We start from the raw sequence: 14,146 nt of genomic DNA on the forward strand, positions 1-14,146 counted from the left end.
AGTATCTGTATTAAAATTGTCATACAATACCAAAATTTAGGTTGTATAAAACGAATAGGATGGTCAATGTGGTAGTTAAGTGACTTGGAATGTCCCATTGTGTGATAATGTAAGCAATGTACAGTCGAACATTTCATTTGGGAGATTATTCAGTTCAATCGAATACTGGTCCAAAAAGGCCACATGATATTCTGGTTTCTATATATGGCTCGGGTCCCTCCCTCAATATCTATTGGAATTTATTATTTTTTTTTTTCTTGTTTCATCATCCGCCAGATCAACCCTAAGTGTGAACAATAATAATAGTGATGCTTGCCACAAATATTGGCTTTACATGTCATTTCTTAAATAGTGTGATTAAGGAAAAAAGAAAAAGCTTTTGTGCTAAAGCACAGAGAAGTGAAGGGTCTATGATTATCACAGTCGGGTTGTGCTTTTGGGGCGTCACATGTTTTTTTATATGCAGATATATAAAGGGTAGTTCCTCTTTGAGCTGAACATTTCCATCACTATAAACAGGGCCAAATTTGACTTTACATTTGCTCTTTAACCTGAGGGGACCGAAGACATGACGGCCATCAAACTTGTGATCTCCTTTGTCCTTCTAGGTTCAGGTATCTGAGATGCTACAATTGTGAAACTAATAATGTGTTCTTTCATTATCTGCAGCTGAATGCGTGTACCAGTTTTTAAAAAGATTGAAGATTAAAATATATACATGTAGCGTGACAAGACATATCACCAGGTATTATTTGTACTGTGTATCAACATGCTGCAAATTAAAAATATAAAAATAAATTAGACCTGTAATCACTTAAAACAGACTTCAAATAGTTTGAATCTAACAATTTGCCAAATATCTAACAAATATAGTTTGAATCTAAACACATTTCTCAGAAGTATATCATAATCAGTTTTTGGCTACTGTACATATACATGCAATTCTATGACACTTTGTGCACAAAAGAAAAGCAAAACTCATATGCTCAATGACAGTTCACTAGAAGTTTTCAATGAACATGTCAAGTTCAAATCAAGTCATACTGATTTTTTTGTTATCAGTCAAAGCGAGATCTATTGATCCTGGAAGAATGACGAATGTCCTGATGGGTGAGGATGACATTATGGTGAGTTTTTGGATTGTTAAATGCTATCGTTTCTGTTGTCACGTACATGTGTGTGAAATGAGAGGTAACTTGTTCCTGAAAGTCTACATTTCATACACATTGCTGGTTTTCCTTTCACGTTTGTCTGGAACTCCTCATTTCTTTTGAAATGAACTCAACCACTGGCTGAGCTAAATGCTAATACTTAAGCATCCTTGATAAGTTGTAAAAATCCAGAATACTAATTTACAGACTCCCCTGCCACATATATATCATATTTAATTCTTTAAAAAGTCATAGCTTAGTTTCCAAGATGCTGTTGATTGATAAAAGAAATATAGAAGTTATCATTTTCATTTCCTCAAACACTTTGAAACACATTGTACACTGCACCTGAAATACACAAGTCACAAACTTTTAAGAGTACCAAAGATCTCACTTCTCATTTTTGCTGCAGCCTTGTCAGTATTTTTGGATCAGATCAGAAGGCAAATATTACATTCCTTTAATGAAACAATGGAGGCTGGGCCTTGTATGTTTACAAGGTGGTCAGCTATGTTTTTCATCAGTCAAGCACTGCACAAAAAATAAATATATTATGTATATTATATATTATGTTTTTTTTTCTCCAGTAAAAATATATATTTTTTAAACTAGATACATTTACACAAGATACATTTATGCTAAATTGCATACGATATTAAGACTTATTTTCAGAGAATATATCTTAAGATTTAAAAATACATTATTTGTATTTGTTTTTTATTTTTCTTGTTTAAAGCATAAATCTAACAAAGTCAGTGAGGTATTAACCTCACTGTATTATACATTATAAAGTCGTTTTATATTACACAATTTACCTTCTCAAGTAAATGTATCTTGCTTTAAGGATGTTTTGATATTTTACTGATTAATTGAATAATGAATATTTTGTGGTTCTCTCTGTAGAGAGGTGACATGTGTCAGGACTGCACTCAGATTTTTGAGCTCCTGAAGGATCTAATGTCCAAAGAAGACTTTCAGGTAGAACCAGAGCACACATATGCAGACAGATGATTTATAGTGAATAATTGTTAGTCCCCTTAGCTTATGTCTGAGATATGGTGTTTTACATTTGTCTAGGAGAAATAGATTTAACAGTGCACTGAATGACAGGGTTTATTAGTGAATTGATAATCATTCTTAAAATATTTTGAGGAGGAAAAGTCTCTGTACATGACTGCAGCTTCTCGTATCTCAGATTTGCATGATGTGCTGCATGATTTAAAGAACAATTTCAAAGAAACAAGGAAGTTGAAGTAAAAAGCAGAAGTGGATTGCTTACATTTGAACCTTCTGTGGGCTGGTGTGGTGTGGTCACTTTTTTCTCTTTTACACTTTTTCTACCTGATGAACTTGAGATGTTTTCAATTTCCCACTTTCTTTCTTGGTCTAAAGATCCTATATAAAACCTACTTTAATGTTTTTTTGTCCTGAGGTTATCTTCCTTACTTACATTTTGATTTGTATGCAGTGTCTAAGCTTTACATTTTATCCTCTTAATCAGAGTAGCAAGTCAATGCAATTTTTCATCTGCCCTTTTCAGGCCAAACTAACTACCACTCTTGAGCATCTGTGTGATAAACTGCCTGCACAAGCCACCAAAATCTGCCATGATGAGGTGGAAAAGACCCTTCCTCTGGCCATCAGCTTTCTTACCAACATGCTGGTACATAATTCACACCTTCATAGTTATAATTAAGCAATAGGGTTCCGGAGACTGTGCTTTATTGTGAATAACTAAAGGGTGTTATCACTTTTATTACTTTAAAGGAATAATTCAGGTTCAATACAAGCTGAGCTCAATCGACAGCATTTGTGGGATAATGTTGATTAACACAAAACTTAATTTCAAGCTTGACTTGGCTATACCTTTACACATAAAAGGTTAGTAAGGGATTGTATTATGTTAAATCGTGTTAACAAGCATTGTTAAAATACTTCTGAAACAGTGAGTATTTTAACATTTACGGATTGGTCCCCATTAACTTTCATTGTAGATTTCTGCTCTTTTTTCTTTTGAAAAGGAGTGTTAAATAAAGGTGGCATCCAAAATGTGAGGTGCTGTGTATGAGGAACCGGGTAGGCCATAATTGTTGAAAAGCCTCTTTCTTACACTTGTGATATTAATACAGTAATACAAATGTTAGTGAAATTCATTCATGTTTATTATTAAAAAGCTTCTTATAAACACTAGTAAAATTAAGATATTCATATTTAAAACAGATTCTGTAGACTTATTACCTAAACTAAATTTACTCATTTGTAGCTTAAAGTGTCTTACAATCATTGCTTCAACTCTTCTTAAACACTTAGGAAACTGTCTCTCAATCATCACTGAAATTCCTTTCAGACATATGAAAATATCTTGCATTAACTACTATAATACGATAGTGATGTTAAGAATATATTGTAACATGCCTCAAATCATCTGTCAATAAGATATGTAAGAACCAGTTTCACAGGTTGATGAGAGACGATTTCAGTAGTTGATTAGAACGTTTTTCACTGGAAAAGGAAGCTGCCCCCCACTTCTTTTTGAATTTGGAATGTGTGTGCCACAGGTGGTCAGGAATTGGCTGGTTAGCAGGTCCCTGTTTGTCAGCCCCTGCTGGTAGATGCTGGAACTACAACCATGAAGGCAAAGATAATTTTTCTCCAGTGACAGCCATTTAAAAGTTGCTGAGTTTTCTGATAAAATAAGTTTTTTCCAAGAAAGATTTGAATCTCAGTTATTTAATTACATTATAGTACATCTCTTTTCAGTAAAAGATTGTTTCTGAAGGGCTCTGAACCTACAGTATATCTGTTGTCATTGTTGAATGATTGGTTAAATGATTATTTTATTTAGCTTATTTTATTATTTTTGTTTAGTTGTTATATTCCATGTGTACCTAAAAGGTTATATTATAAAAGACAAATACTTATATTAAAATATAAGTGTGTGTGTGTGTGTGTGTGTGTGTGTGTGTGTGTAAAAGTGGAACATGTAGGGTCAATATGAAGCTGGTAATTAAGCAGATGATTCCTCATGTTTTAGGTAGAAGTACTGCTCGAGTTTGATGCCCGATTCAAACTTGAAACAAGTGACGGTATTGATCTCGGCAACTTTAAAATGTTATTTAAATGATTGATAACTTCAGAGAGTTAATTAAGGGGCGAATCAAATCGAAGGAATCCAATCGAAAGAGATCATCCCTATGCTTTACTCACTATGAAGGACAGAGCTCTTGTTGTGGGCACTCTGAGAGCAGCATGGCATGACAGTTATTTATTTATTTATTTTTATCCCCTTTTCTCCCAATTTGGAATGCCCAATTCCCACTCCTTAGTAGGTCCTCATGGTGGCACGGTTACTCACCTCAGTCCTGGTGGCGGAGGACAAGTCTCAGTTGCCTCCGATTTCCCGAGACAGTCAATCCGCGCATCTTATCATGTGGCTCACTGTGCATGACGCCACGGAGACTCACAGCATGTGGAAGTTCATGCTACTCTCCGCGATGCACGCACAATTTACCACACGCCCCACTGAGAGTGAGAACCCCTAATTGCAACCACGAGGAGGTTACCCCATGTGACTCTACCCTCCCTAGCAAGCAGGCCAATTTGATTGCTTAGAAGACCTGGCTGGAGTCACTCAGCATGCCCTGGATTCCATCTCGCGACTCCAGGAGTGGTAGTCAGCGTCAATACTCGCTGAGCTACCCAGGCCCCCGACATTACAGTTTCAATGTACCCTTCACAAAAGTCTTGTGAAAAGGGCCCTTTGTGAAAAAAAAATTACTTTCATACTTTTGATTGGAACGGCCCTTCGAGTGGCGCCCCCTTCCCGAAGTGCCATTCAAGGGCACAAAAATGCCATTTGGAAAAAGCCCAAGGTTTCTTGGAACCGACATGTGTGCCACACCAAGGAGCTCTAAAATAACTGGAGAAAGCTTTCCATTAGCATTCCCATTCATTTCAGTGGCATCTTCTCGGCTACTGCAGGGTTCCGGGAGTATGCAATCTTGAGGTTGCCATCTTTTTTTTAAAATTGTGCTTAAAAGCATTTGTAAGAAGGCTTTTCAGTTATTATGGCCTACACAGCTCCTCATAAACAATGAGTGCTGTGCATTGATATGGTGATGATTATGGCTGATTATATTGCTGTATTGACCATTCAGGATCCTGGACCAGACCTATGCATTCTCAATAAATCTTATTCACAGTAGCGCCATATTTGATTTTTGACAGGAATGAAAACAAGGCTGTGAGGAGTGGCGCTACTCTGATTAAGGTCCATAAGAGGCTCATTTGTTGTCGCCACCTGCTGGACATTAAGATGTAGCCTAATCTCCAGAAACTGTCACTGAGTGAATAATAAATGAATTAAACCAACATGGGCTGCGTTTCCCAACGAAGAGACCATTGGCACCAATGGTTTCTACAATCTGCTTAGCTTACGATGCTTTTGGGAAACGCAGCCCAATGATGAATCAAAATCCCATCACTATTTGGAACACCGTGAACACAGACAAGCATAGTGATTCAAAAAGTGAAGCGTCCAAGTCCATTCAGATTTGAGGACCGGAACTAACTGCTGTGTAACGTGCATTGATCCATGTAGAACTGTGTGCACTAAACTAGAATTGTGCATACAGTCCACAAACAACCCTGATAGTGCACGTTCATCACCCAGACGCCTTTTTGTATGTTTACATCTGGAAGTCGTATTGTTTTTAGGTTGTTTGCTTGCTTATCTGTAATACGTATATAAGACGTTTCTCCTCAGATGTCAATAAGACATTCAGCAGATGTTATTGACACATTTATGATATAGAATGTTTGTAAATCTAATCATTTTAAGATGTTTAGCAGATGTTAATAAGATTGTGATGCTTTCAGATGAAAAGCTCTTCTGGAGACATACGTGTGCTATCTGGGAATATATATTAAATTCCTAAAACATTCAAATGTTAGTGACATTCATCCCAAACCTGAAATGTTTCAGAATCTTTGTTGTCTTTCCAGCAAAGAAACTGGTTGTGTATATTACATTGCTAAACCCATCTGCCTTCATTGACACATTATTTCACTGCAGAAACCAGAGGAAATCTGTACTTATCTTGGATTGTGTGGAGGTCGTGACAATGGCATGATGAGAGAACTGTTGCTGAACCACATCTACAAAACTGTATCTGTGCCAACTATGAAGGTTACATTGAAAGAAAATGATTTAGATGTTTGAGGTTTGGCACGTTGTGGGTTCTGCAAAGATGACCGAGATTTTCTCCTCTCTCAACACAGCTCGAGGTGTCTGTTCAGTGTTCAGTCTGCACATACATTGTGAGAACAGTAGAGTATCTGTTTCCCAAAGAGAAGGCTCAGGTGATACTCAGAACATTACACATACAGTACATACAAATCCAAATGTAACTAATACTGATTGCCATTGTTTTGTGTTTTTGTACCCTACAGAGTGTCATAACTGCCCTGCTGGAGAGTTTGTGCACTGAGTTTCCGACTCTGGTTCAGTCACAGTGCAATACTATAGTTGAAAAATATGTACAATTGTTGATTGACATGTTACTGAACAGCAGCTCTCCAAACTTTATATGCAATCTTCTGCGTTTTTGTGAAATACTAGAAATGCCTTTCAAAGGTTAGAGTTCAGTCTTTAGCTCATTTTGTACTTAAAGGTGCACTCTGTAATTTTCCTTCATTATTAGTTTTACCTCCTAAAGTACTTTTGAAAAACATGTTTAAAATCATGTAAACTCACATGAGATGAAAATATCAGTAGCCTAAAAAAACCACATGACCAGCCAAATATTACTTTTTTTATCTTGATAGCCCCTATTTATTCTATTATCGTACATTTTAGCTCACAGATTGAATTAATCATGGCTCACTGCAAATAGCACATCTCTAGGTCATTGACAAATGTGGTCCGAGAAGTTGTCTGTGGTTATAAAAATTATAAATCTTTTAAAACTCTAGTTAAAAACACGTCATGTTTGTTGAAAATATTTGTGTCCATGTTGGTTTCACACATTTTTGCATTTATATTTACATTTTCTACAAAATAATGTTGTGTTCTAACCATAAAGTAAAAAGTATAAAAATGCTTTCTTGCATCTTGAATACACGCGAGTGTACACACCTTCATTATTCATTAATTTAAAAAAAAAAAAAAAAAAAAAAAGAGTCAAAGAGTTTTCTTGGGGTTACTCCATCTGACCTGAACAAAATGTGCCTTTTCATAAAAATGTCAAATATCCGATAAAAAAAAAAAAAAAAAAAATAGAATAAAAAAACATTACACACAATCATGAGAATCTAAATGGGTCGTCTCTGTTTTTTTTTTTGTTTTTTTGTTTTTTTGTGTTTTTTGTCACATGACAACAGAATGGCTACTAACACCTGACTTTGATTTTGTAGACAGATTTTTTTTTCTTCAAATATGAATCATATTTTATAACAAAAATGCTTCACTGCTTTATTTTTTTCATAATAATAAAAAAGATTATTCCAAACTACTTATGCCAACATTTCTTTTCTTACGTTTTTATTGCGATTTTTTTGTATTACTGTCTCCGGATAGTTACACCGAGCCCCCAAACATTTGTTTTTGATTAGCTTAATAGATCCAGAGGGAAACATAAATAAAATTGCATTACATCTTTTACCCTTCTACAATGGCCTCTGCAACCAGAAACAATTGCTTTTGCATGATGCTGCATTCAGGTGTCAGTATAAGGTCAATATGACAGCCATATTGGCCAGTGCAACATAAACAAAAAATTACTGAGTGCACCTTTAAGTAATAATTTGTTACTTGTGTAACAAATTATTAAAAATGTTGTAACCTTTCTTTACATTCCATCCAAAGATGTTTATTCATTCCTCTGTCTTTCTAACAGCAGAGCGTGTGCTTTCTGATTGTGATTCTTGTCTTACGCTGGCCATTCTCACGCGTATGCACCTGGGCTCCAATGCCACCGAGAGCCAGACAGCCTCCTTCGTTGACTCTGTCTGCCAGCTGCATCCCACTGCCATCCCAAAGGTAAACCTGCTCCCTTGACATGAACCTGCTCTCTTCAATTATTGACTCTTTGGTGACCTTTGTTTGTAAAGTTGTTATAATGTGTACTTCTCATCTAGTGCGAGATCTACACACAGCGTCATGGGAACCAGCTCAGCATGTTTCTGGGCAAAGAAAAGGAGGCACTGGACATATGCAAGGTATAAACATGATTTTGAAGAAAATGTAAGTGGTGCTTGCCCATGCAATACTCACCAACACAATGCAAATGGATTGTGGGTGGTTGCCAGAACATTGCTATGAAGGCATTCAGAGTGGTGTTTAGTGTGTTGCTATGCAGTTGCTAGGGTGTTATGGGTGGTTACTAGGTGGCTACTTTCTTAAAAATCCACTCCAAGTCTCTATGATATTCTGGTTCCTAGATATAGCTTGGATTCCCAGGATATAGCCTTTTTTTTTTTTTAACTTGCTTAAAAAAAGATTTAAGGTATTGTAAATGTTTGTATTCCTAACCCTTAGTATGAACAATAGTAAGTGATGCTTCCCTTAGTAGACAGTTACATCTGTAGGCAGCCTCCATCTGATGGCTCTATTGTATTGATAATTTAAGTATGCAACATTGCATTCAATTCCAATCGAATTTCTTGTTAGTTATATTAAGCTAATATAATTCATAGTTTGAGGTAGAAATGTTTAAATCAGTTATTTTCCTGTTTTCTGGACCTTTTAGAGGGCCAATCTGTGTGTTGCTCCAGAGAAGGAGCTGGTCATGGCAGGTGACCCCTGCAGTTTCAGCCCAAACTACCGCTGTAAGGATCTCCAGACTGCTCTAGAGTGTGGGGTGAGTGCCCAGATATATATATATATATAAGTTGAATGCTCTTAGCAAATATACATTTTCTGCTTTAAAATGAATGGGGAAATTCTGAAAAAAATTCTGAAAAAACTCCATAAAAGTATTATAATAGCAGCCCATATGACTTTTGAGCCCATATTATGTCCATATAAAAGCAATATGGCTTTGGGACATAAAAAATGAATTGTTAATGTACTTGGTGTCAAACATGGTACAAATGTGTCTAGAGGCACCATATTTGATTGTGCACAAACATGAATGAGATTCGCTATGGCAGAAGGCGAGATTATCAGTGAATAATGGTTTAAATTGAAGCCTGTTCTTCACACAAAGCTAACGTATGGCATTAGAAAACCTTTAATATGGTGCACAAGTCCTATGGACTGCTTTTATGATACTTTTATGGTGTCTCCTTTTGCATTCCAGAATGGAACAACATATAGTTTGAGTAAATTATGAACCAGATTGTTTTTTATTGAATTGTATTAACTCTTACAGGCAGTTTCCTTCTGTCAGATGAATGTGTGGGGATGAATCGATTTTTCTGCCATCCATATTAATGGTAAGTTTGAACCTGTTTGCCAAATGTTAAACATTTGTGACTAAATGAATTATCCTGTTATGTACTAAGCATGGTTTCTTAGACTGCTCTTTTCTTTACATAATTTCATTCAGCTTATTCTAGTTTTACAAACTTTATCTACACAGATAGCGACTCCTTTTATTATCATAACCCATATATGTTTAGTGTGCCTTATCAATATTAAATATATGTGAGGTTTTTTTTTTCAACATGAACATTTGAACTTACATACCCAGTACACATCATCGTATTGACCAGTTTTCGAGTGTTGAAATAATGTTGTTGTTTTTTCAGTGGTACAGTCAAAGGTGAAAGCTTCCAAACAGGTGTTATTTCAAGATTCAACGGCCTCTCTGCATGCTGTAGCAACTTGTGTATCAAGTTTGTATATTAAAGACTCTTGACCCTTTGGACTATTGAATTTTCCCCCAAAGTTTTCCTCTTTTCCCTGAATTTTCTGAGTTATATTTGCTTTTCAAGGATAATAGCTTCAGCAAACAAGATAAAATAGAACAGACCCGTTATAAAACCATGTTATTTTAACAAAAAGTTCAAACTATTGCTCATGCAGCATCACTGATCTTACGATAATTTGCAGCATTGTGCAAGCCACTATAAGACTGATAAAGAGGTCAATTCAAAGTCACTGTTCACTCTTAATATTATCTAGAATATGAATAAAGCATTACTTTGAGAGGGATGACAAATTTATATAGATGATAATTTGCATTTTAAAATTAAAATGGCACATTTTTGTTTTAGAAGTTCATACCCTTTATATTGTACAAATATTTTGCATGTTAACCAGTTTCTGTCAAATGATCATAGTTGCTAGTTATTGGTATTACATTTGGTATTATCTACCAGTGTCATCAATAAATAAAGGAAAATAAATTACAATTACAGAATGACTCAGAAAGCTTCCACTGTTTAAAGAACATCCCATATTTATTTGTCATGGATTTAACAATAACTTTACTGTATTTTGGCCTAAACTTTGATTTTCATGGTCAGTTATCCTACAGGATATGTTTAGCTCATGATGCTTAACACTGCCTCAGCTTAGCCCATGGCAGAACTGCAAATGAGCTAAATGGTTAGCTCTAGGTTTAGTATGTATTTCCTATTGCTTCTTAAATTTGAATGTGGAAAACATTCATTTGCAGCATTCCAGTATTTTATAATAATGCCCAACATATACTCATAGATTACTGTAGATGTGGAAATCCTGTTGCGATCAATTGCAGTGGATCCATATTGACCTTTAGCTCTTCGAAATTGCTTTAACATCTCTTAAAATATCTGCTTTGTGCACAAACAAACATCTATTGATTTAACAAAACAAATCAGGTTTTATAGTATTGTCAGCATATACAGTACTTCCTCCCACTTTTATCACTTAAACACATTCCCTTAATGTTTCAGTATAATTATTATTATTATTATTGACTGCATATTTACATTATTTGAAGAAATGTGGTGTATGTGGGGAGGTTCTGGGTTACTGAATTGTTCTTTTCATGTGCGTGTGAACTGTAAGTTTCATCACCCACTGTTCGGTGTGGAATTTTGCCCTCAGCAAGAGATCACTCCATCCTGTCCAAAACCACAGTGAGTGTGAATGATGGGGTCACTGATGAGGACCTTTCTAAAGTACCCTAGTTTTGTCTTTTAGAATAAATAGGTATCTTTTGAACAGGTGCTCAGAGAATATTCTCTCTTAAAACTCTCCATGTAAAATCACAGTTTTGCACAATTACTCTATGTGACTTTGTTGACACCCTGAACCTCTCTCCTGGTATTTGATCTGATTCAAGATTTAATCTGTAATTTTGACTCATGTAACACTACGTTTCAAAACATTGACTGTTCACAGTATGAGCACCCCAGTATGGCATACAACCAGGAGAAAAGACATTTTCCTAATGAAAATGTTTTCATCCATAAAATTAAATACATTGTTTTAATAACATAACACATCATGTCTAGAAATGCAAGATGTGACATGACTGAATCTGGAAGGTTCTGCCTTGAAGTGTGATGTTGGCTTTGTGGTTTGAGGTTTCCACTGCAGTGAATATCGAGATTTGCATAATCTCTGATTAATGTTTCAAGTATTCCAACATCTTAAGGAATGTCTTTACGTCATTAGTCCACTCATGGCTAATTATTCCATAATTGCACAAAAGGTTTATCACAACTTAATACACCATTTTATGTTTTCAAGATCCGTATTAGCTAGACATTTCCTCTCGAATGTTGACAATAGCTAGTATTCTCTATTTCTGCAGTATAGTATGTATACTGTGGATAATATCCTATTGCCGGCATTTACAGTCTATTTTTTTTTTTTTTATATTAAGTGAAACTTGCCTTGAAGATACTTTTGGTTTGATTATACGGTATAATTATATAGATTACTGTCTGGTTCAAATGCCTTAACACCCCCATTTTTCTCTTGACTGCCAATGGTTGACATTTTATGAAAATACTTAATAATCATACTTCTGCAATAACTGGAATCCAGTTGCTGAATTAAACCTGTAACAATGTAGAATTTCATTGTCTGAAATGTTTATCGTTGCATACTTCACATACAGTTTTTAAAAACAGCGACAGTATACAGTATATACTGTGCACTATGCTGTAAGATACTGTAGTATGACTGAGAACACTGTCTGTACTTCTCTGTATGAAACTGGGTGTGGGAGGATTCTGGTACACAATGTAGCTGTAACACTTGGGGCAACAAATGCAGAACTCAGGTAATGTCTGCAGGCTGCCCATCTATGTTCTCAAACTGAATTATTTTCACTTGCTCTTGTGCAGCAATATTGTTGTCCTCTGTTGGGCTTCAAAGAGCTCAATGTCTGTTAAAACAATACTCACTGAAATCCCTCTTTCATTACCTCCAGCAGTTCATATCTTGTCAGAGTGGTCTTGATCTTAAGTTTTCACATTGGTTCTCAATTTATATTGGTTAGAAAAACAAACAAAACTATGAACTAAAATAAAATACGTATCTTACACTAATGTCAGAGATGACCAGTTTCAATTGTTTGCTGGCATGTGCCTGAAAAATAGACTTTTCACAGTTGGAAGAATGAGATTTGGGTTAGCTCTTTGTCCCAAAGTTCCCCACACCTTTTGCCAAATAAATTTCCAAGACTTTTCCAGTTGGGATTATTGTACAAGGAGAACTTAAATATTTATCCTTTTCCCACCAAAAGCGATCACATTGCTTTAGAAGACATTCATTTAACAGATGCTGTTGTATGGATGACGTTTATGCAGACGGTCTCTGAATTTGAGCTTCAAAAGATAAATCTCCATTCACTTGCATTTTAAGGACCTACTGAGCAAAGATATTTTTCTAGTTTTCTTCAAATGTGTTCTGGTGAAGAGAGAAAGTCATACACACCTGGCATATAATGAAGGTGAGTAAATAATGAGAGAATTTTCATTTTTGGGTGAATGCCCTTTAAGCCTGAAAAATCAGTTGATAATGTTAAACAAAAGATGCTGGTTAACCAGCTGTCTGGTAATTGTATTGCTTTTACAGCAGTTAAATGGCCAAAAAAGTACTCCCTTTATCTTCAGAAATAATACTAATAAAGTGTCAGTATTGGTGTCTGAGCTCTTTGCCAAAGTCCTTTGTAGAGTATTAAAAAGAAAATGTGATAATCACCCATTCCTACCCAGAATCTCTTTCAGAAGTACAGCATCTTATCATTGTTATGCTGACAATTCCCAATTTTATTTCCCAGTGAGTGTAAACAAGAATTGTTCATCTGAGAATGCCCTAAATTGCTTCAAAGATATTAAACATTGGCTGGCAAACAATTTCTTACAATTAAATGAAAGCAAAACTGAAGTTCTGATTTTAGGTTTCTCTATGACCTCCTTACCTGGCATGGTTGCCCAGTTAGGTCCTCTGTCGTCAAATGTACAAGATCATGTGAGGAGTCTTGGAGTGATTTTAGACTCCTCATTACTTTTCAATAAGCAGAACAGTGCTGTTGTCAAGGGTAGCTTTTTCCACCTGAGATCTATCGCTAAAATAAAAAATAATTATTTCCCATAAAGACTTGGAAATTGTGATCGAATCACTTATTACATCAAGGTTAGACTATTGTAACTCATTGTACATTGGTCTGCCCCAAACTGCGTTATCCCGCCTACAGCTAGTTCAAAACGTGGCAGCTAGGCTTTGGGGTCAAGAAAGAGGTATCACATTTCCCCGGTTTTAGCATCTCTACACTGTCTTCCTGTGAAATTCAGGATCTATTTTAAAATTCTGATTTATGTCTACAAGGCACTATCTGGTCTCACACCTCAATATATCAGTGACCTTCTACACCCTTACTCCCCAACCAGAGCGCTCAGGTCTCTGATCAACTTCTATTGAAGGTTCCTCGTTGCCGCTATAGATCTAAAGGTGACCGTGCCTTTTCTGCGATAGGTCCTAATCTCTGGAACAGTCTCCCTTTCCGTGTGAGGTCAGCTTCATCATTAACCATTTTTAAATCCTCTTTAAA

At 35.8% G+C, this 14,146-nt stretch overlaps 2 protein-coding genes across 3 annotated transcripts in view; both read left to right on the forward strand.

Moving 5' to 3' along the window:
- LOC127432784 (14-3-3 protein gamma-like) overlaps nt 1-14,146 on the forward strand; it is a 678,408-nt gene that overhangs the window by 457,323 nt on the left and 206,939 nt on the right. The window lies entirely within an intron of this gene.
- Nucleotides 448-10,516, forward strand: sftpba (surfactant protein Ba). 2 transcript variants are annotated; one of them, XM_051684180.1, is made up of 12 exons: nt 448-614; nt 1,063-1,127; nt 2,055-2,129; nt 2,692-2,814; nt 6,226-6,339; nt 6,432-6,512; nt 6,603-6,786; nt 8,048-8,190; nt 8,289-8,369; nt 8,900-9,010; nt 9,524-9,587; nt 9,903-10,516. In XM_051684180.1, exons 1-11 carry the CDS (start codon nt 569-571, stop codon nt 9,557-9,559), a joined length of 1,059 nt encoding a protein of 352 aa, XP_051540140.1. In that variant the 5' UTR covers nt 448-568; the 3' UTR covers nt 9,560-9,587; nt 9,903-10,516. The 2 variants fall into 2 exon arrangements, with proteins under 2 accessions (XP_051540140.1, XP_051540141.1); XM_051684181.1 differs by having other exon boundaries at nt 8,051-8,190.

The sequence above is a fragment of the Myxocyprinus asiaticus genome, chromosome 42 (genome assembly GCF_019703515.2).
Source record: "Myxocyprinus asiaticus isolate MX2 ecotype Aquarium Trade chromosome 42, UBuf_Myxa_2, whole genome shotgun sequence".
Classification (NCBI taxonomy): Eukaryota; Metazoa; Chordata; class Actinopteri; order Cypriniformes; family Catostomidae; genus Myxocyprinus; species Myxocyprinus asiaticus.

What these genes read in the sequence shown, in the direction of transcription:
- sftpba (XM_051684180.1), top strand. Translation starts at nt 569, where the DNA reads ATGACGGCCATCAAACTTGTGATCTCCTTTGTCCTTCTAGGTTCAG. An exon ending in TATCTGTGCCAACTATGAAG is followed by an intron (nt 6,340 to 6,431) that starts GTTACATTGAAA and finishes CTCTCAACACAG; the next exon opens with CTCGAGGTGTCTGTTCAGTG. An exon ending in ACTAGAAATGCCTTTCAAAG is followed by an intron (nt 6,787 to 8,047) that starts GTTAGAGTTCAG and finishes TCTTTCTAACAG; the next exon opens with CAGAGCGTGTGCTTTCTGAT.